Genomic DNA, 22,074 nt, shown 5'->3' with positions numbered 1-22,074 from the left:
AGGGGGTTCGGCAAGGTTGCATACTGGCCCCTTTCCTTTTTAACTTTTATATAAATGAGCTGGACGGTGTTTTACGGGAGGTGAATTCAAATAGCCCAAGAGTGAGGAATAGAAGCATCCCGGTTCTGTTATACGCAGATGATGCGGTACTGCTAGCAAGAACGGAAAAAGGCCTTCAATTGCTACTTAATGCATTTAAAAAGTTTATGGAAGATAGGGACTTGTTAGTGAACAATTCCAAATCTTTCATTATGCAGGTGGGAAAACAGCCAAAGAGACAATATACTTTCAAACTAGATAAGGCAGTCATACCATATTCAAGTACATTCTCCTATCTAGGAGTACTCTTTGACTCTAAATTATCTTGGGCCCCGCAACTTGCAAAAAAAAATTTGATGTGTCTAAGGTCAATGCTTCCATTTTTAACTTTGCGTCAAAGCTTGGTAAAAAACCGACGGCTGCTATGATTAAATTATATGATGCAAAATCTGTAGCAACCGCAGCATATGGGAGTGAGCTCTGGGGCTATATGGTTGGGGAACAACTCCAGACCACAGAAAATTTGTTCTACAAACGGCTCTTATGTGTCTCGGCCTCTACTTCCAACTTCATGGCACATGAGGAACTAGGAGTGGGGTATTTGAGCGATACCCTGTCCCTACGACCTCTATTATGTTGGTTGAAAATGTGGTTATGTGAGGAAATCCCCCTAACACACTTAATTGTTAATGACTTTATGGCTCTTGAGAACGCTTTACGTACTCCCTGGCTGAAGTATTTAAAAACATGTTTTACTGAGATGGGCCGCCCTGACTTGTTTGAACATCCATCAGGAATTGGTAAGGCGGATATTGATCTAGTTAAGCAGGTGTTTTTTCAGCGGAAGAAGGCTGTGAGGGAGGGTGTTGAGCTGCAAAAAACTAGTGTAAGAAAATTTATTATGGTTAAAACATGTCTGACCACAGAGCCTTATTTACTCAGCAATTTCAGCACTCATGACAAGTTCTTGCTTACAAGATTTAGATTTAATCAGTTTCAACATCTGCTTTTCAGACCCAAAAAGGAGAGCTTTTGTAAAAATCCTCTGTCCTGTGGCTGCGACGGAAAGTCTCCACAGGACATGATGCATTTTATGTTTCTATGTAAATATTATGAATTCCCCCGTAAACGCTTTTTAATCGCTCTTTTAAAAGAATTGAATTTTAAACAGATACGACCAGCCTTTTTATATTTACAACTGCTATATAGCAACAGTGTCCTTCAAGTTCTTGAATTTTTTTAATTGGCTCTTAAATTGCGACTTTGTCTGGACCAATGATGAATTATTGTATGTAATGCACACAGCTTTTTACCCTCTGAATTTATATTGTAATCAGATGTATGTACTGTATGTTTTTATTGTACTTTTATGGTTGAAATATTACCGAATAAAGTCTGTTTTGAATTTGAAGTGTGCTGACCCCCTGGCTCATGCTGAATGCTGTTGTGGATGGAAGGAAAATGTGAATGCCTCTTAAACAGACCAATGGATGAAGAGGGTTCACTCAAATGCCTCTATGTACGTATTTTTTATTTATGACTTTTTTGATTGCACAAGTAAGGCAAAACTACTAATTCTGCTGCTAGGCAATGCAAAACACACAATTGCTTTTTCTGTGGCTTTGCAATCTGGCTGGGTCAAAGCTGGACATAAGGCATCCTCCCAGCCTGCCCCATCAGCTCATACTCTCTTAGCACTGTCCCCTTTATTCTGCTTTCTGTGGCTTCCAACGGCATACCAGTATAGCTGCAGGCGCTGTATGCTGTAATGTTAAAGTGATGGCAGAACCAGCTCCCTCCTCTGTCATATACAAACAAGCACTGGCATAGCCAATAGGTCTCGCTTTTGGACCTTATAAGTATTTAGTTATGCAGCACAATATCCTTGGTGCAACAACACCAACCGTTGCATGGCTAAACACTTATAAGGTCCCAAAGGCGAGACCTATTGGCTATGACAATGCTTGCTTTTCTGTGTATCAACAAACAAAGGACTTGTAACAAATGATGCATGTGCATATCTAAAATGAAGTTGCAGCATCATTGCGCTCTTTTCCCTTTTGATGATACTGTACAGCATCAGCGTTTTTTACAGATGCTGTGAAGGAAGAAGAAAAGGGCCTGGCGGAGACAATAGTTTCCAATGCAAAACCTATTGCGTTTACCAGTGCTTGTCGACTTGGGAATCGCCCTACAAGTCTTGTCACTAAGAAAAAGTCCCTTATGGAAAACCCTGCGACCACTGCTCGAAGTGGTTTAGTGCAACTCCAACAGGCGAGATGTCAACGCTGGTCCTGCGCAAGTATAAACCCTGCTACTAAAAAATACAACTTAAACTGCACGCTCTGGAAACATGTGAAAATACGAGGCGTACGAAGCCTACATTTTATGCTTCAAAGAATGTAACTAAAATTAAGAAAACGCATATTGATCCAACCCTCTGTATAAATAAATCACTGCATCTGAAATGTCCAATTAAGATTACGATAGGAGCATCCTGTCGAGGGGGTGTCCCGTGGAGATGAGGTAACGTCTGGGGCGGTACCTGCAGATGGCGCAGTGCAGGCTGCTTCTTGGGGCTGGCCCAGCAGGGAAGGGGGCTCTGCGAGTGGCCGGTGAGAGGATGGTCTGTGCAGTTACTTATGTGTGTTTCAGGGTGCTCGATCTGCAATTGAGTAAGGGGGACTTACTCTTCGTACTAAGGTGGCATTGTCTCTGCAGGCGGTACTTGTCATGGGAGGACGCAGGGTGGTTTGTAAGGATTGAGAGAAGATGTAAAATTGTGTCTGGACACAAGAACTGAAGCATTTTCAATATTATATACAACGACGCTGTAGTTGTTGCTTATTTATCCTATGCAACTAACAACCATTGACAAAGCCAACAGTCCGGACTAGTTGTAGGTGTAATGTTACTTGTATTAAATATCTGGATGCATTGACAGAAACAGCAAAATAGCAGTCAAACTGCACATTATGCTAAGCACATTTTTTTGCTTACCTATTTTTAAGCCACGCCCTTCATTACATCAGACACACCCTTTGAGAGACCTGACCTCCCACCCCCCGTTTTTTGCATCCCACTTAAAGACCTGAACACTCCTCTTAGACGATCCTTAATGGTGATGTGTGTTGGGCATGTGTTAATAACTGATAAGAGCCTCGGATGGGTGCTGGGCCAGGGACGCGGTGCGAACAGCGCCCCTCTTCGGCGCCCGTCCTGAGTGTGCCTGTTGCTGCAGAGTGAGCTGGGTGTTAGCCGCCACCAGCCGAGTGCACCTGGCTCGTTGACTCCTCTTACCCGGGCTGATTTCCTGCGCGAAGGCCAGCGAGATGAGCGGGATCGGTAGCCCAACGGACATGCAGCTGATGATCTTGTCCACGGCCAGCTCCTGCTGCAGCCCCTTGTACTTGTTCTTGGTCGAGACCTTCAGCAGAAAGTACGAGAAGACATACCGGGCGGCGGTGCGCGATGGCCATGGCTGCGGGTCAAGCGCGACTGCCTGTCCGAGGGGTTGTGGGTCAAGCGCACCTGCCTGTCCGGGGGGCTGTGGGTCAAGCGCGCCTGCCTGTCCTGGGGGCTGGGGGTCAGGTGCGCCTGCCTGTCCGACGGGCTGCGGGTTGACTGCGCCTGCCTGTCCCGGGGCTGCGGGTGAAGCGCGCCTGCCGGTCCTAGGGCTGCGGGTCGGGCGTGCCTGCCAGTCCCAGGGCTGCCGGTGTGCTGCGCCTGCCTGTCCCAGGGGCAGACTGGGTACTTCTGAGAGGGGATGTTGCGGACTTTGGCTGCGGGGCACTGACAGAGCACGTGTATGTCCCATACACGCTCAGTGGCTCACCGCTCTCCGCCCCAAGATTTCACTTTCACCTCAGCTTCCCTCTCGTCGCGGTCTGTACATCTTTGACTGCCGTCTGTGCTGCTTACAAACCAGCACAAATCAGTGTCGGTAACACCAATGCTCAGCTCTCTCTGCCAAAAATGCCCCCTAAAAAGTCCAGACGCCGACACAGGGTGATGTAGAGACCAGAACACAATTACCTCAACAAAACCTTGTTCTGAACACTCAATTGATAGTCGAATATAAATTCAGTTTCCACCCTTTTATCTCATGTGCATGGCAGAATCATGTCAACAAAGCACAATGGTTTAATTATATTCAATCGAACTTTACAAATTGAAATGACGATTTATATAAAGGTGCAGCCAAAGTTAATACAAGGATTATAATCAAGGACCAACAAAGCAGGATCGGTACCCATAGTATTAAAGAAAACTCACACGCTCGCGCGACTCGCGCTAAAGAAGGAGGCAGAAGGGGGAGGGAAGACAGGAGGGGGCATGTGCCTGTCTCGCTTCCGGAAACAAGCAGGGACACCATATGTTTGCAAGTCAATTACAAACATATGGTGTCAAAGCTTGCTCCTGCAAGGGAATCGCCAGACGTGCACGCGTTGCCATTGAAAGCAATGCAACGCTTGCACGTTTTTGGCTGAAAAGGCACATCGATGGCTAAAGGTCTCTCTCCTAAGCAGCGCATGCGCGCTGCATAGGCGAGACCTAAAAAGTAAGTTTTCAAATAGAGGGTTTTAGATTAACTTTACCATTCCTGAGGCACAAATGCTTGAAATGGGGGGGTTGACACAGATAAGAAGTGACACATATGTAGCTACCACTGTAAAGGGATTTACCACCAGTACAACCACCTCACCACAGACCATTCACCTTTTAAACTGCCATTCAATAGCCCAAAAAGACAAGGCAGTCACAATGCTTCTATTTCTTGGTCAGAAGACCTTGCTGTTCTTTATTTTCTTTTAAGAATAATCTGCCCACTTACCATCCTGTGAATGTACTTTGTATGCAAACCATGTTCATCCTTTAGCAGCATGGCGCCTTCACCTTCAACATCCTGTTTATATTTCGGACTAATAGCAATGAATATCATCACAGCTTTCTGTAAAAAGCAGAGAAATAAACATATATGAAAACCATACAACGTTTTCTTATTTTGATAATGAAAATTGTACACACATTTATAAAAACAAAAACATTCTAGTATTTTGGTTTGTGCTGACATTAAGGGGAGACATGAAAAACCAAACTATCCAATACTATGGATAATACTGGGTCTATAGTGCCAAAACGGAATATAGCCAGAAGGTGGGGGGCTTCGGTGGCTACAGAGGTAACGGAATGGGAAAATGACAGGGGCTGCTGCACGAAAACCGAGGGTGGTCTATGAGGGAAGAGGCTGCTCCAAAAAATGGGAGAAATTATGGTCTGCATGGGGGTCCTTTCGGGGGCCTTAAATTAGGCCTGCGCCACTGACACCTACAAAAAGAAGTACTCCAGGTTTCATAACTCCAAATGTGCAAGTGGTGATACATTGTTATTGTACCGTTTACTAAAACGTAATAAAAATATATTTTTTAAAACATTCTATTATAAGGATCAGCATGAAAAAAGAATAGAGTGACTATGCAATGATTAGCCTCTTCATGTCATGGGTGCAAAGTGATGGATGGGTGAAAAGAGTGAGGCAGGGGCTATGGGTATCAGCAGAGTGATTTGTACAGGTGGTTGAAGCTGGGGCGCACCAGCACTGAGTTTTGGGGACCAGGACACATTTTTCACCACCAAACTTTAATCCAGACGAAGAGAAAGAAAGGCATGAAAAGGAGTAAAAAGATAGGAACCTGTGACGAGGGGAGAAAGGAGGGATGAAAAAGAACCTCCAGAGGTAAAATAAGGACAGGAAGTGTAAGTTGGTGTAAGAAAGAGGCACGAGGTGGAATCAAGCCTAAGCAGCCTTGGAATTCAGCACCCCAGCATTGGGAAGACCTGGCGACGGGCTCCTAGGAAAAACTTTGGCCTCCCAAACTTAGGGGCATATTACCAACAACTAGCGATAATTATCGCTATGTTGGTTTAGCGGCAATATTTTTATCGCCTAACTGGGGCGATTTTTATCACTTAGGAACCTTGCTATTATCAAGGTTTATCTCCTAAGTGATAAAAATCGGCCGAAATGCATGAATATCGCTGTAAAGTCAGCGATATTCATGCATTACCGAGCAAATGCTCTTAGCCATGTTATCCACCTACCATTAGATAACATGGCTAAGAACTGCTCAGGGGCAGGTGTTAGCTTTTGGAGATATTCGCGCTTAGCGCGAATATCTCCAAAAGTTGGTAATAGGAGATAGCGATGTTAGCGACTGTTTCCAGTCGCTAACATCTTGGCACGCCTACTTTGCATGTCATTAGTGATAAATATCACTGACATGCAAAGCGGGGCCCAAGATGGTCGCTATCTCCTACTAGCTGTCGCTAACTGGTGTTAGCGACAGCTAGGTAATAGGGAGATAATTTTATCTCTGCTTTCTTGGCTTTTAAAGTAAAAAAGCGGAGATAAACGCCCTTGATAATATGCCCCTTATTTTTTTCATTTAGCACTGAATACAAAGTTGTGTGAGAAAAATAACTGGAGGTCAAAAACAGTTCAAAATCTAAGACAATTGCTTACAGATGCAATGCACAAGAGAACTAGGCCTGCTGACCTGAAAGTATCAGCGCTGAAGAGGTTTTGCCTACATGGCGAGTGGGCCTAGAGTCCACAGTGCATTTCTCCCCTTGCGGAGTCTGTGGGATATGGCACCCAGCGTGACAGTATTGGCAAACCCATGGATCTTCTCAAAATATTTTACACTCCCCTCAGAAAACGTTTTTTTGATGTGGTTTATTGGAGCCCTAACATGCAATAATCGATGGAGCTAGGCCACAATACAGCTCTCCTGGGGTATCTCTGCAGACTATAATTGTAATTGAGCGAGGGTAAGGCTTAGTTAGGGATTAGTCGCTTTTAATGTAGTGCCTAATTGATGTATCCTGTCTTTTGTTCTAGCCTGGTGATCTTCTATGCTAGCCTGGTGTGGAGTATTGAGTGATGGGGAATGTGTGATGTCATTAGGGTGAGTGTTCTATCCTTGACATTTGGAGTGTATAATTACAGCTGGGGTCTGAGCTTGTTACATTATAGCTCCGGGTGGGGTTCCCTTATGTCTAACTTGCTCTTCACTGAAGTAACTGGACATGTAACTGCCTGCTTCCTTAGTCTCCTTAGCAACCTGCAAACCCAAATGTAACACTAGCCAAGGAGTTGAATGGGTGTCTAATATACTTTATTCATAGTATCAAGACTCATTTTCCCCATAGGATACTTATAACAAACACAATATACAGTATATGCACCAGTGGAGTACAAAACACAATTGCTATTTTCAATTATGATGCTTGATGAAATCTTGGAAATGGACTCAGTACAGCTAAACCTTGTGAATCTATTAAGTATGAGAATCCATTTAGGGGAGCATTACTATGGATCAGAGAGGGCACCCCATTTCAGATCCTGCCCTCGAGCATCGACAAAGACGGTTGATACGCCCTCCTCCCTGGAAACCTAGAAGGTTCCCCCATCGTCCTTGCCTGTGTCTATGCCGCTCATATGGACCAAGCCTTGTATTGGGCCTCCCTATCCTTACAGATGGCGCAATGAGCCACTTCACCTTGGATCGTGGTGGGGATTTTAACTGTGTATGAGATACTGTACTTGACAGATCCTTCTCCCCCTTCCACAGGGCCCTAAGGTGTATATGGCTGAAGACCTGGTACACTTGCTCACACATTGGACCCTAACAGATGCTTGGCGCCTCCGCTATCCCAGCCATAGGGTATCTTCTTTCTACCCACGCTCTCCATGATCTGTATGCACGGCGCAATTATCCCCACAAGGCGCATGCAGCCTGAGATGCTTGAAGATGTGACATTCTGCTCCTGGCTGAGTTCAGTGCTCAACGAGTTCTTTTACTACTAGAGCCACAGAATGGGAGCTTTTAAGGTCTTCATCAGGGGTAAAGCATAGTAGCCAGGGTGGGTGCGCAGCACAGGCTAGAGGCGTAGCTAAAAGGTTTAGAGGACTCCCTAGCATCCCTTGAGAAGGTGCAATTGGGTCTGTGCACTGTACATCTCCCCCTAGAGCAGGCACACACTTATCATACGGAACCTTTGTTGCACTAATCTTAAGGCATATATGGAGCACACACACGTCGTGGCAGGGAAGCCTTACTAGCCTAGCTCGTGAGACAAGATCAAACCCAGCACCCCATCACGCCCATCAGAGCAGGCCCGACTCACTACGCCTCATAGCACAGAAGATTCTCTCTGACTTTATTACTCATTATGGGGGCCTGTACGCTTCATCTAATCCCACAGCGGGATCCTCAGAGGCTTGCTACCTCGATAGTGTCCCCTTGGCATGCATCACCCCTAAGCAGCAGCTGGCTTTGTATACCCCGATCTCTGCAGATGAAATTAGAGAACCATTTGTTCGCTAGTCATCCGTAAAACTCCTGGCCCATATGGACTCCTTTAGAATTTTACAGTACAGCTGCCAACATGCTAGCACTGCGTCTAGAAACAATGTACAATGCTGTGCTTGACCAGGAGACACTTCCCGCCACCTTGCATGAAGTGGCTTTAGTTTCCATCCTCAAGCCGAGCAAAGACCCCACAGACCCACCATCCTTACGAACGCTGGTGATAGTAAACACAGAGTATAAAATTTTGAGTCGGCTCCCGGCGGACAAACTCACCCCCCTTTTCACCCACCTGATTCACCCAGACCAAAATGGCTTATTATCTGGATGCAGCACACATCTTTAAATATTCGCTGTATGTTTCAGGTCATGCAGTTCGACCCAGATCTGCATGCCTTCTATTGGACCTGGATAAGGCCATTGATTCGTTTGACTGGATATACCGGTTTACCCTCCTTCATTGTTATGGCTTTGGTGGTTGGCTGATTGCCTTATTCAACTGCTTTATGCACAACCAGTGATGCGGGTGCGCATTTTCCGGTATATATCTGATGTTCTCCCAATTCAGAGGTTATGCAGGAACACTGTTAACTCTACCCTCTTCTCTATGCCTTGGTGATGGAACCTGTAGCAATAAGGGTGCGCCTGGGTGGAGAGAGTTGGGGTATTTTACTGGGTGACAGATGAAGAACCGGGTATTTAAACCCAGCGGCGCCAGGGAACAACGCCCGAAGTCTTCGGATTCACCTGTCTTAGAGTACAGAGACACGGGATACTTCTTTGTGACGTCAAAGATCAAATTTATTGGCTGCAACCAGGAACAGAGGTCTACGAAGCACAACACGGGTGGTTCGCTAGAGACTGCACAAATTCAATGAGCGGAGCATGGTCTTTTATGCCAAAAATCACATTCCTGGCTAGCATCAATTACTTACAAACTAGCCAATGACAAAGTAACATTTCAGAAGTATCATGTAACGAAAAACTGACTTTCAGTTGTCCAGCCCACCAGAAATGACCAAGCACATTCCAATGTTTCTGTTCGATCAGGCCGTACAAATCCATCATAAAACCTCAACCCAAGTCAGTGATTATGTCGTAAAGGAAGGAGCAGAAACAGATTGGAAACAAGATAGGGGGTGTGTGCATGTGCAATAAAAGCAGCAATATCCTGCTCTTTGATCTCTATCTGACCAGCTGCCTAACAGGGAACTGGTTTAGCCTCAGGCAACAGAGTCAGTTAGGCCAGGTCACACAGAAGTCAACTAAGATGTACGTGTCTTAGAGACTTGCTTGGCCACAGTCATCCTGTAGTCATCAGCCTATGTGAGGGCAATTACAAAATGGCTGCCATGCACAAAATGGAACCCAAGGGTTCAAAACGAAATCGTCAAATGCACAGTGAATCCATTGGCGTAACATGACGAAAACACTCATGCATACCGCACTCATCATTTGCGGTTCGCTGATACCAAAATCATCTATTTCCGACAACCTTTATTGAACGGGTTCGGAACACTGAACCACAGACCCTCAAACTACAGAACTACACAGAACACAAGCTGTCTTCCTTAATGCAGACAATATGCTTCTATACTTATGTGATGTCTCCGTGGCCTGGCGGAACATAAATCTGCCCTACAGGAGTTTTATGCAGTCTTGGGGTTGCATGTAAACTGAAAAGTCATGCCTCTTTCCACTTTGCCAGAATGCACCTGCAGTGTAGCAAGCTCTAGGCCAATATATAGTGCCCTGGAAGCTCCACACCTTTTGCTACATAAGAATACACGTTTATCATTCCAAATGGGACCTACTAGATTGACAAATTATGCACACAGTCACGACCCTTTTGGTGCTCTTTACCACTGTCACTGGCAGGTAGGATTGCTCTGTCTAAAATAATTATGCTTCATCGTCTACTTCGCTAACCCTCTTTATCTTCCCGCCAAATTCCTCCACCACCTATATTTGCTGCTTGGAAGCTAATTTGGAATAAGAGTCAGTGCTGGGTAGCACAAGCAAAACTCCAGCGCACTCCTGAGTACGGTGGACGGGGCGCCCCCTAACTTTGAGTATTATTACCTTGCCTCCCAGCTACAGTGGTTGACTCACTGGCTTGCTGCTAACAAGTTAGATGACACCATCTCTGCGGACAGGGCATGGAGTCTAATAGAAGTGCTCCGAACTTTTTGCCCAGTAGGCCCCTCTCCACGCCCCTCCCTCGAGCATGTGCGGGTAGCTCATCAATGTTACAAGCGAGACCTGTGTATCCATCTTCTTATGCACCAACGATACTACCGCAAGGATTGCAACACCTCGAAACTCATGAGGCCCTCGCCCCTATTCAGCAGTGGCGTGCGCTGGATTCCAAAACCTAGGAGATCTCTTTCAGGACACCTTGAGCCCTTCTGACTCACTTGTGGACATTTTTAGATTGTCCAGAGGTCTCTTCATAGCATATAATGCACTATTACATGTGCTGCGCCGCTACTGACAGATTACCACCAATGAACAATCAACGCATGGCGGGCTTCAGATGCTTTCTTCTCAGGGCAATGACCGCCATCTTATACGATGAATTGCCTCCTCATTGCGTCTCACACTTTGGCACCTCTGGCTGCCTTACTTGTCGCATTGTAGAAGGAGCTGGGGAGCGTGTTCAGTGATGCGGAGTGGAAACGGGTTCCTGCATACCCATCTACAGTGACCAGGAACACCTGTCTGAAGCTCATACAATTTTACATGGTATCCAGGGCCTATATGACCCCAGAGAAAATAAACACTCTTATTCTGGGAGCTGACTATTCTTGCGCACGTTGCCACCACATCACTGCAACACATGATCTGGTAATTCCCGAACTTCAGCAATTTCTGGGCTGAAGTTACTAACCAACACTGTGACTCTTCTGGGCAGACAGACCTCCAAAGATGGGATGCAGGTGCCTAAGGCCGCTTAACCCCGGTCCAGGCTCCACAGGGCCCTCTTGTTTTCTCAGCTTGACCTTCATGACTCACCTTTCATAGAACTGAAGCCTGTCAGTTGGGGATCATCGCATGGGCAGGGGCAGAGGATGAACTGTAGTGTGAAGAAGTTTGTGTACTTCGCAAATATCTGCTGTTGATGAGTTGGGATGTTCTCCTTGAGGCGTTCAGTGCCCAGCACGATAAAGTTCTCCCGCCATAGCGATCACCCCGTTTGTCCCCCCCCCCCCCGCAGCTGGCAACTACCAGCATTACTGCACAAAGTGCCCTGACCACCCCTCCCCGCATTGTTTGTCTTACGGAGGCAAGAGATAGCTGGAAAGACGCTACTCCTCCCCACTATTGTTGTATGTGGCACGAATAATCACTTATGCTCATCGCCTTATCCTGCTCAACAGTGGCACATGTGAAAGTGGCACAGATCCCCTGACAATACTCCATACATACTAATCCTATACTTACTTCCCAACATGCTTGGCTGCCCCCTGCTTCCTCTAGTGCAAGTTACACAGACATACCTTCTGAGTTACCTTGCCGTCCTTCCCGATAGTTCCCCTAGCTGGTCCTGATTACTGTTCGTATCATAATTCTTGCTTCATCGTCGCACTGGCTCTGGACTCTATTGCACGAACATACTGATGACTTTGATTGCATTGTCCTGGTCTGTCTTTGCCATTTCTTAGCTATGCTGTGATTTTCTATCTGAGTGTACGGAGCACTGTATTTACTGTTATTTTTTATGAAGTTAATAAAAGATTAAAAGAATGATAACCGTTAAGTACAAGAAACAGCATGTATGGAAATAAAGAATATGTGTTCACAAAAACTAAATATTGCACGAAGTTCTAGAGTCATTAATAATCAAAATTGAAAATAGCAACTGTGGTTAGTATTGAGAGGTAGATAAGAGTAATCAGTTAAGTCTCCCTGCGCTTCAGCATGAGAGGAGGATGAGGGGCTCCCTTGCCTTGGGGCAGTAAGGAAGCTTAGGAGGCAAAAAGTGCAGGGATTAGACAAAAGTACATTTTAAGACGGTGGCAGATGGCATCTGCAATTTGTCCTCAAACAGGCCAAAAGTTTCTTTTTTATTTTGTTTTTATAAATCTGTTTATTGGGTTTTCATCAATATATTTATATTTGAAACAGCATAACAATGCATAAATAATGCAACTCTTGCCCAAAATAGTTTTTGGCATGACTCAAAGATAGCTTATAGGTAATCAACCAGAGAGAGAGGGAGAAGTATAAGGAGTCACTCTTGATCCCCCTAATAATAATGTCAAATAAACAACTGATGAGTGCATACAAAATACAAGACGAAACGGCAAGAAATATCACACTTGTTTGTTAAAAGAACCCTCACTCACCAACCTAGTTGGTGACATGCTTCATCATTGGGTTCCCACCAGAGAGGCTGAGTGCCTCTCTGGTGTGCTACGACTAACCCTGGGCATAGGACTACGCTACGCTCGCATAGTTTGTGCAACTACGTAAATTGCACATAGCACAGTGCAAAAACGCGTAGTGGGCATTTTTTGCTTGCTCGCGGCCCTCAGCGTCATGTTGGCGACCGCGAGCGAGCAAAGAAACATCCCAGCGAGACATTTTCCTCGTTCGCGATCAGCAACATCAAGTAGCCAATCGCGAGCCTGGAAAAGAAACCTCCCGGCGAGATGCTCAACGCGGGAAGGTCAGGTTTCTCATTGCTTGTGGTCGCGTATGCTCGCGACCGGTCACGATGAGAAACTACCAGTCTGCGTTGAGCAAGCTGCCGCTCGAGTAGAAATCTACTCGAGCGGCAGAAAACGACCGCTTGCACTGTGCAAGATGCGGTTTGCAATGATTGCACAGTGCGGACAAGCATCCGGCACTGTGGGGGGCGTGGCCAGCGACATGGACGAGTGAGACGTGTCTCAGCTCGGCTCCCGGCCCGCTGCAAACATCCGACGATATATCCTACCCCAAACCTCATTAAATGACCCCAAAACCTTAGCCTGAGGCTCCGCAGATGCACTGGCCGCGGTGACCTAGATCGTCTGGCCGGACGGGGCTCTGAAACAGCCGGGGAAGAGGCGGCGGCCGAGGCGGCGTACTAGAGGCAAAATGGCGGCTGGTGGACAATAAGCGGCCCAGCCCAGACTCGGACACGGACTCGGCACACCGGTGCGGAGGACCCCCCAACAACCAGAGCCGGGAGGCAGGCGGCCCCGGCAAGTCAGGAGGCCGGGGCTTGCGCGGCGCCTGCACACCCGGTGAGTGCTTGGCAGAGCGGCGCTGAGGATTGGCCCCGCTCCGGCTGTGGAGACCCGCCCGGAGGCTTCTACCCCGGGATACGGGAGCTGGACTTGGTCCCCCCGGTGAGATCGCGGCGGTGCGGAGCTCCCCAGGCCCCCCCCGTGGCTGACTGTGGTGATTGAGCGGGGGTGGGGAAAGAGACGGCAACTGCCCCCAGCCCACTGGGCTATCCTGGGCCTGGCGACCAAGAATCCGATGTGGACACGGACTCGGCGCATCGACCTGGGGGCCCCCCAACACCAGCAAACTGAGCCGTGAGACAGGCGGTCCCGGCGAGCGTGGAGGGGGGCGCATTCGGCGCCTGCACACCCGATGAGAGCCTGAGGACCGGCCTTGTGCTGGCTGAAGAGATCCGCCCGGAGGCTTCCGCTCCAAGATACGGGCGCTTAGACTTGGTACCGGTGACGGAGCCGGTGGGGACAAGGTGGCGCGGCACTCCCCCCCTCCCCCGTGGTTGAATGAAGCGATTGAGCGGGGGTGCGGGAGAGTGAAGGCAGCAGCCCCCAGCAGTGCCTGTTGGAGCTCCAGATGCACAAGTACTGCCTACGAACGTAGTAGCTGTAGAGCGCCCTTCCCTGCCTGAGACCCTCTCCCTAATCCTTCCGCTCTGACTGGAGGCACCCTGCTGGACAATTTGTGCGGAAAACGGGACGCCTTGCAGGAGACTCCTGGCCCTACCCCACTACAGCGAGCCATACTCCCCTCTGGCGCATTAGACCTGATACACGGGAAGACATGGGAAAGAGGGACCCACCCTCTCGGGCTGCTAGACAGGAGTCCATTGAGCACTATGCTACTACGAGGACGCACAGGGAGATGCCCCAGAATCCCCCGGAGGCACACCCTGATATGGCCATGCTCCTGGAGGCAATTCAGGCCTCCAGAAACGATATCAAAGACTCCAGGGCTGCGTTGGAGACCAAAATAGGTGAAGTGGGCTCCGAAGTCCTGCTATTGCGCCAAGACTTTCGAAACCTCACGGAGAGGGTGACCACGGCGGAATCCAGAATCAGTGAGGCGGAGGATTCTGTCTCAACTCTCCGCAAAGAAATGGCGGAACTACAGGCGTCCCACAGGCAACTGCAGTGGAGAGTGGATGACGCCGAAAATCGGGCAAGACGGAACAACCTCCGCTTCGTGGGTTTTAGAGAGGGCATTGAGCGGACGGACACGGCGGCCTTCCTCCTGGACTGGTTGCGCTCCACGTTCCCGAGTGCCCAGTTCTCTAACTGTTTTATCGTTGAAAGAGCACATAGGGCACTGCTAGCGAAACCGCCGGAGGGGGCAGGGCCGCGACCGATCATCACACGTTTTTTGAACTATGCGAATAGGGACCTTATCCTCCGTGAAGCCAGAAAGGCGGGTGAGTTAAAATTCGAGAACACGCACATCATGATCTTCCCTGACTACAGCCAGGATGTCCAAAAGCTGAGAAGATCCTATGACTCGGTCAAGGCGAAACTCCGAGATCTCCATATCTCATACATGCTGCTCTTCCCGGCGAAACTGAAAGTGATATTCAAAGGCAAGTCGCATTTCTTCAGCCGCCCGGAGGAGGCCTGGCAGTGGCTTGAGGAAAGACCCTTGCTTCGCGAGGCTGAGGAAGAGGGACGCAGGATCCGAACGGAGCTGGCGGCGGCTAACTTTCGGAGAAACTCTCCTAACCCTCCCAGATCACAGATCCCGCGAATGCGGCGAGGCCCGCACCCGTCACCATATCCGGACCCTCACGTGGCTGGCCGATGGAGAGAAGACTGCGACGCCTCCCCCGCCGCCACTGGAAATCTGGTGCCAAGGACTGAGGGACGAGACCAACTGCATGGAACAGACAAGGAAGACTTGAACACTGACATGCTATCGGATGTGGATGAATCAACGGTCCGGTCAACGCATCCACTAGAGGTGATGATCCGGGAGATGGAGCAGGGAGCAACCGGCAGAATAGAGGAGCAGGACATTGATACGCAAGACTCGCACTCATGAAGAGGTTGGGGGCCAACACCCGTATCCGCAGCATGCCGCTGCCGGTACCACGCAAGTTATAATTATCTTTTCTCCTTTTCTTATTTTGACTCAGACTGTTGTGTGCGGGCTGCTGCTATGGGACCTGGGGACTGGTTCACTCCAGACACGAAGGAACTCGGAGCACAGCACACCCACTGAGATGATACCCCCTGTGGAACTCACTTTTGAGCCCTGGGAATAGTTTGCTTTGGGAACCTGTGGGGGGGGGGGGGCGACAGACCTTTCTTGCCTGAAAGTCCTAGTTGTTAATGGTTACATGGATGGGCTGGACGGGGGGAAAGGTGGGGAGGGGGGTGGCAGGGGAGGGGCAGTTGAAACAGTTTTTTGCGGGGGGGTCCTGGTTGGGGGGGAAGAGGGACAAGTTGGTTATTTGCAGTCGAATGGTATGGTGTCCTGTGCAGCGCTTCCCGACCTTTCTGCCCGGATGGCAAGTACATTGTTGGCATGATCTATGGCCTCAGAGAAACTGCATGTCCTGACATGGAATGTGAATGGTCTGGGTAATAAGATAAAGCGGGGGCTGGTGAACAATTTTCTCAAGAGAGTGGGGCCTGACGTCGTTTTCCTGCAAGAGACACACCTTAGGGGTACGGCCTGTGCATTCATAGCGAGGGGCAGATATAAATGCTGGGACATGCGGGATACACGACGGACTCCAGGGGGGTAGCGATTCTTGTTAACAACACGTGCCCTTTCCGTATCACCCGCACATGGGGGGACCCAATGGGGACATGTTTGGGAGTGCAGGGGACCTGGCGTAGATGCACCTATACTCTTGTTTCAGTATATGCACCTCCAAAACTACAAGCGATGACGCTGAAGAAGCTAGCGACTATCCTCCTAGACACCTCGGACACCATACAGTTAGTGGGTGGAGATTTTAATGACGTGATGGATAGAGGTCTAGATAGATCAGGGACGCCCAGCGCACGAGGAACTCAGACTCCCCTTGCCCAAATAGTGTCCGACATAGGCCTCACCGATGTCTGGAGACTGCTACACCCAGACGCTACTGCATACTCCTTCTACTCAGCTGCACACAAGGTGTTCTCCAGGCTGGATTATATATTCATGCCCAGGCAGGAAATAACCATGGAAGACACGGCAGAATACCTGGCGAGAGGTCTCTCTGACCACTCGCCGCTTCTGGTGTCGTTGGGCCGCTCTGGCTGCAGAAGGGGGGCCACATGGCGCCTTGCCGCTTGGGACCTAACAAATAAAACTTTACTTAAGGGCATCAGCGCGGATGCACAGGTTTACCTGGCCGAAAACAAGGGGTCGGTGGACTCGTCAGTGACCTTGTGGGAAGCACTGAAACCAGTAATGAGAGACAAAATAAATGGGAGGTTAGGGGAGGAGAAGAGAAAGCGAAAGGAAGAGGTGGGAAATGTTGAACGGGACTTAGTGCAGCTGGAGAATGAATACCTACGTACAAAGTGCACCACAACCCTGTGTAAACTTCTGGACTTCCAGAGGCTTTATCGGGAACTAGTGTCGGAGGAGGCGAGGACGCAAAACCTGGCCACACTCCACCGACTGTATGACGTGGGGGATAAATCGGGCAAACTTTTGGCATGGCTCAGCCGTAAAGAGAGGGCGGCGCGATGGGTAGATGAAGTCCTGGATGAGAGGGGGAGGACTGTGTGTTCAGATCCCCACATTGCGGACACGTTTGCGGCCTACTATGAACGCTTCTACGAAACCAGGCAATTGGGCACGTGCGAAGACTCTCTTCGCTATCTGGCACGGGTTACACTGCCGGTGGTGGCTGTGGAGGCTCTACCTGCGCTAGAGGCCGACATATCGCTGGACGAAGTGCAGGCTGCCATTACTGGGCTAAAACTGGGTAAAGTACCGGGACCGAACGATTTCCCTCCGGAATTCTTTAAGGGCACGGCTGATATACTAGCTCCCCACCTAAAAAATCTTTTCTCCGCAGCATGCCAGGAAGGAGGCCTGCCTGCTGACCTCGCCATGGCAACCATTATTCCCATACATAAAGAGGGCAAACCACGTGAGGATTGTGCCTCATACCGACCCATCTCCCTGCTGAGAAGTGTGGTTCACTGGTTAGAGGAGGCAGACCTGGAAGCAGAGGTCAGCCCGGGACGAGGGTTCAATTCCCGGCTCGGCGGGGTCTTGAGTCCTAAAATGTCCATGGACTCGACAATTCTCGCTCTGGTGCCTACTTGATTCACAGGTTCACACTCTGCAACTCTGGGCAATAGCTTGCTTAATCTCCAAAACGGCCCCTCGCGGCGGGATGCCTGTCTTTCACCTTGCGGATACCCTGCCGGGGTTATCTCACAGGGGAAAACCAGGACGGGTTCCCTAAGCAAGCGCTTAGAAACCACTCGGTGATTTGCGCTATATAAATTCCTGTACATTTACATTTGAACACGGAGGTGAAGCTCCTTGCCACGGTTCTGGCGAGATGGCTGAGGGAGGTCATCCCAGACTTGATACATTTAGATCAAACTGGCTTCTTGCCAGACAGGGCCACGAAATTTAACCTCAGGCGCACACATAACTGGCTACAGGAGGTGTGAGACAGGGAGCCGCCACACTGGTTCCTCTCCTTGGATGCCGAAAAGGCCTTTGACTCAGTGCATTGGCCATTCCTAGAGGCCGTCCTACAAACCTTTGGGTTCGGCCCGAAATTCCGAACGTGGGTGTGCCTTCTCTATACTAACCCGCGCGCCAGGGTGAGGGTTAACGGTAGGCTCTCTTGCGAAATTTCGATCCAAAGAGGCACCCGACAGGGCTGCCCTCTATCGCCGCTGCTTTTCACATTAACAATTGAAGTATTGGCGGCCAGGATTAGACAAAACCATAACATCTCAGGATTCCGGATCGCAGAATCAGACGAGTCGCAGGAAAAATTGTCCCTATATGCGGACGACGTCCTTCTTTATATCACTGACCCGAAACACACAGTGCCCGAACTGTTCGGGGAGTTGGACCGCTATGGCAGCTACTCCGGGTATGCTATAAACTGGCACAAGTCGGTCCTTTTTGACCCCAGAGGGGATGCACGTGGGGAGACACTTCCTGAGAGGCTGGTGGTGTCCTGTGAGGGCTTCCAATACTTGGGAGTGTACATTACGCTAGATAGGGTACTGTCGCGTCGGAAAAATGTGGAGGGAATACTCGTGAACTCCGCTTTAGATATGGACCGCTGGCGCCAACTCCCCTTGGCACTCCTGGGCAGAGCGGCGATGTATAAAATGATAGTACTACCCAAGTATCTTTACGCCCTGCAAAATGAATATTATCTAATTCCAGACAGCCTAATACGTAAAATCCACGCCCACCTCCGAGCTTTTATATGGTTGGGTAAGCAGCCGAGAATAGCACTGGCCACTCTCCAACGACATCAATATAGTGGTGGGATCTCGCTTCCGAATCTTGAAGCCTACTATTGGGCAGAGCACTTGTCCCCCATTAACGACTGGTTTCATGCCCCGGCGGACCACCCTACGTATGCGCTGGAACGTAACAAGCTGTCCCCGCATAACCTGTTGACATATTTATATGGCAGATCGGCGAGAAGGTCACTGCTCCCGACCACGAGCATCACGCTCAGGGCCTGGAAACTGGCCACAAGACGTACTGGGTGGGATGAGAAGCCCACCCGGCAGACTCCACTCTGGCACTGTAAATGGCTCGCTGAGTTGCACAAGCTTACTGGCTTTAAGCGGTGGGACGATATTGGAATATCCACAATAGGAGATGTCATTACTAAGGGAGAATTGAAACCCTTCGCGTCCTTGTGGGCAGAATATGGGCTCCACCGCTCGCAGTTTTTCAAATACATTCAATTCCGCCATGCATGGCGGGCACAGGCATTGACTCTAGAGGGTCTTCCTGAGTATGCCCCATTGGAAGGAAGACTATTGCAGGAACAGATACCGAACAAGGCTGTATCACTCACATATAAAACACTTACCAATAACATGCTGGGAGATCTGGCGCGACTTAGGGACATTTGGGAGAGGGATCTAGGCACATTTGAAGAAATCGACTGGGACATGGTTCTCATGCATCCGAGGGAGGTGGCCATTAAATCCCGGCTCCGCCTTATCCAGTACAATGTGCTACATAGAGCCTACTTCGATAGGGTACGATTATACAAAATGGGGAGAATATTAGATGATCAATGCTTGCGCTGTCAGCTTGAGGGAGGGGATTTCTTCCATACAATGTGGACCTGTGATAGAATACAATCCTACTGGACCCTCATCTTTACTGAACTTAGGGATGTCTTGTCAGTGCCGCTTGAACAGGAACCCAAATTGGCTATCCTGGGAATGACTAACGATGTTGATCTCCCTCGCCCCTTGCTGGTGTTCTTGACGCTGGCTCTGGTAGTGGCGAAACGGGACATTGCAAAATATTGGGGGCAGTGACCGTCCCCACTGTGGAGGAGTGGAGGAGAGGGCTAGACCTTTACATGGCGGCGGAGCGGGTGACGTATAAATCAAGAGGCTGCCCGAGAAAGTTTAAAAAGGTCTGGTCAAAATGGAGACATTACCACGGGCTAGATGGCGGGTTGGGGGCGGGTGGCCCATGATTGCGCCTGATGTTGGGGAGGGGGCTGAGATGGAGCTGAAATGCACGCCCTGAGTTGACCCTGCTGTGATAGTACCACGTTGAGGGGCGAACATTGTTGTACCAATTGTCTACCGGGGGGAGGTGGGGATAGGGACTGTAGGAAATGTATGATACCTTTACCATGACTGCACAGTTAAGTTCTGAACAAAGTGTTATTTAGCTAATTTTCCGTACATAGTGAATGTTTGTTCTGGGGGGGGGGAGGGGGGGGGGGGGAAATAGCAGAAAATGCGGATACCTGGATGGGTTTCATGGATGCCCCCTATGTCGGACTGCTGCTGAATAGAGAGAGACTCACCGTTCTTGATAGATGGACTTTTTGGTGTTTGTACGGAAGAGTAACGGGGGGCTACATGATCTTTACCCTGAGGTGCATCACTGTTGTATTTGATTGTGTATGCTAACACTGACCTTATCTCGTCTGAGTATCTGCAATAAAAATAATTTAAAAAAAAAAAAGCATCCGGCACTGTGCAATCAGTGCGAAAAGCATTTTGCATAGTGCACTACGCAGTTCGCGTAGCTCGCGTAGTGCGAAGTGCACTTCGCGTAGCTACGCGTAGCGCTACTACGCAAACTACGCCCAGGGTTAACTATGACGCCTGATTACAGCGGAGCAGGTTTTTCTTGGTGATGCAAGTGTGAAAAATGTGAAGGTGATTTAAAAAGTGCTTAGTTCTTCAGTGAACAACTTTATTTGTGGAGAACTGGGCCCCACTTAAAAACAGTGTGGTGGAAGTTTCAGAAACTGGCTAAATTGACCAGATACATCCGTAGAGCAGAAAAAAGGGGTGGGGTCAACATGTTTCTGCCTCCATTCGTTTTTGCAAGGCTTTCGTCAGGACCATAGCACCACGGCGGTATGCGCACGCTAAGGCGCACCCTAACCTGTGGTGTAGAAAAAACGATACAACTTACGGTTTGAGTAGAGCCTTCAGCATTATTGAAAGCCGTATGTATCTGTGAAGAGAAAAAACATACAAAAAGACAGCTCAAATCACATAACAGTACATACATTGTGGTTAGCGTACTTGGATGATCCCAATGTGCCTATGCTCATGCCGTGTGTAAGGTGTTCGTCATACTGCCACTACAAGCTCCAATCTGCAAGACTATTGTGCCTAACTGTGCTCGTGATGTATATGTAGTTAGCTCTGGCACGTTGTTTTGTTCACATGCTATATTAAGGTACCAGGCTGTAATTCGTGCGCTAGTTCCTGTGTGGTGTTCGTAATCACAAAACTAGCTATAGTTCTGCGCGCCAACACAGGCATTGCCAGTCATTAAAAGTAAAGTGTAATGACATGACTGAAATATTAAAATCATAGGATACATGCGAACATGAAGCTCGTGATATCCTTGGGCTAGGCAGACTAAAAATACAGAGAAAATTGGGCTTACTCAAGGTATCCGGTAACCTTGCACCATGGGTCCTGTTGGGGGGCGGTGGCTTATCGTCACACGCTGTAGAGATAAAATTAAGTAAAAAAAGATGTTTACTCAACTCGCAACCATCATTTTACCTTCACAACAGCTAAAGAGAAATGTGAATCGGTACTCACTACCCCAAAGCTCAGCGCCCGTATGGTACCTGAATACTCCCTTCTTGAGGACCCATTAGATATCACAATGTAGGGTCTGGGAGTTTTGGATTCCCCTTCTTTATATCTGTCCTACCTCACGAGCACTTTCCTTTTTCACACTCCCCTTGGAGCAACTTCTTTCTCTATTTTGAGCATTGAATATG

General features: G+C 48.7%; 1 protein-coding gene across 2 annotated transcripts in view; it reads right to left on the bottom strand.

The window, feature by feature from the left end:
- LOC147708675 (E3 ubiquitin ligase TRAF3IP2-like) overlaps positions 1–22,074 on the bottom strand; it is a 219,634-nt gene that overhangs the window by 74,239 nt on the left and 123,321 nt on the right. For both annotated transcript variants that reach the window (XM_086925384.1, XM_086925385.1), the window contains one exon: positions 4,874–4,990. In XM_086925384.1, the coding sequence (XP_086781510.1) occupies positions 4,874–4,990 (117 nt within the window). The remainder of the gene's footprint in view (positions 1–4,873; positions 4,991–22,074) is intronic.

Source organism: Lissotriton vulgaris, chromosome 6, assembly GCF_964263255.1.
Source record: "Lissotriton vulgaris chromosome 6, aLisVul1.2, whole genome shotgun sequence".
Classification (NCBI taxonomy): domain Eukaryota; kingdom Metazoa; phylum Chordata; class Amphibia; order Caudata; family Salamandridae; genus Lissotriton; species Lissotriton vulgaris.
The sequence above is the reverse complement of the archived record's forward strand: the minus strand, read 5'-3'. Positions and strand labels throughout refer to the sequence as shown.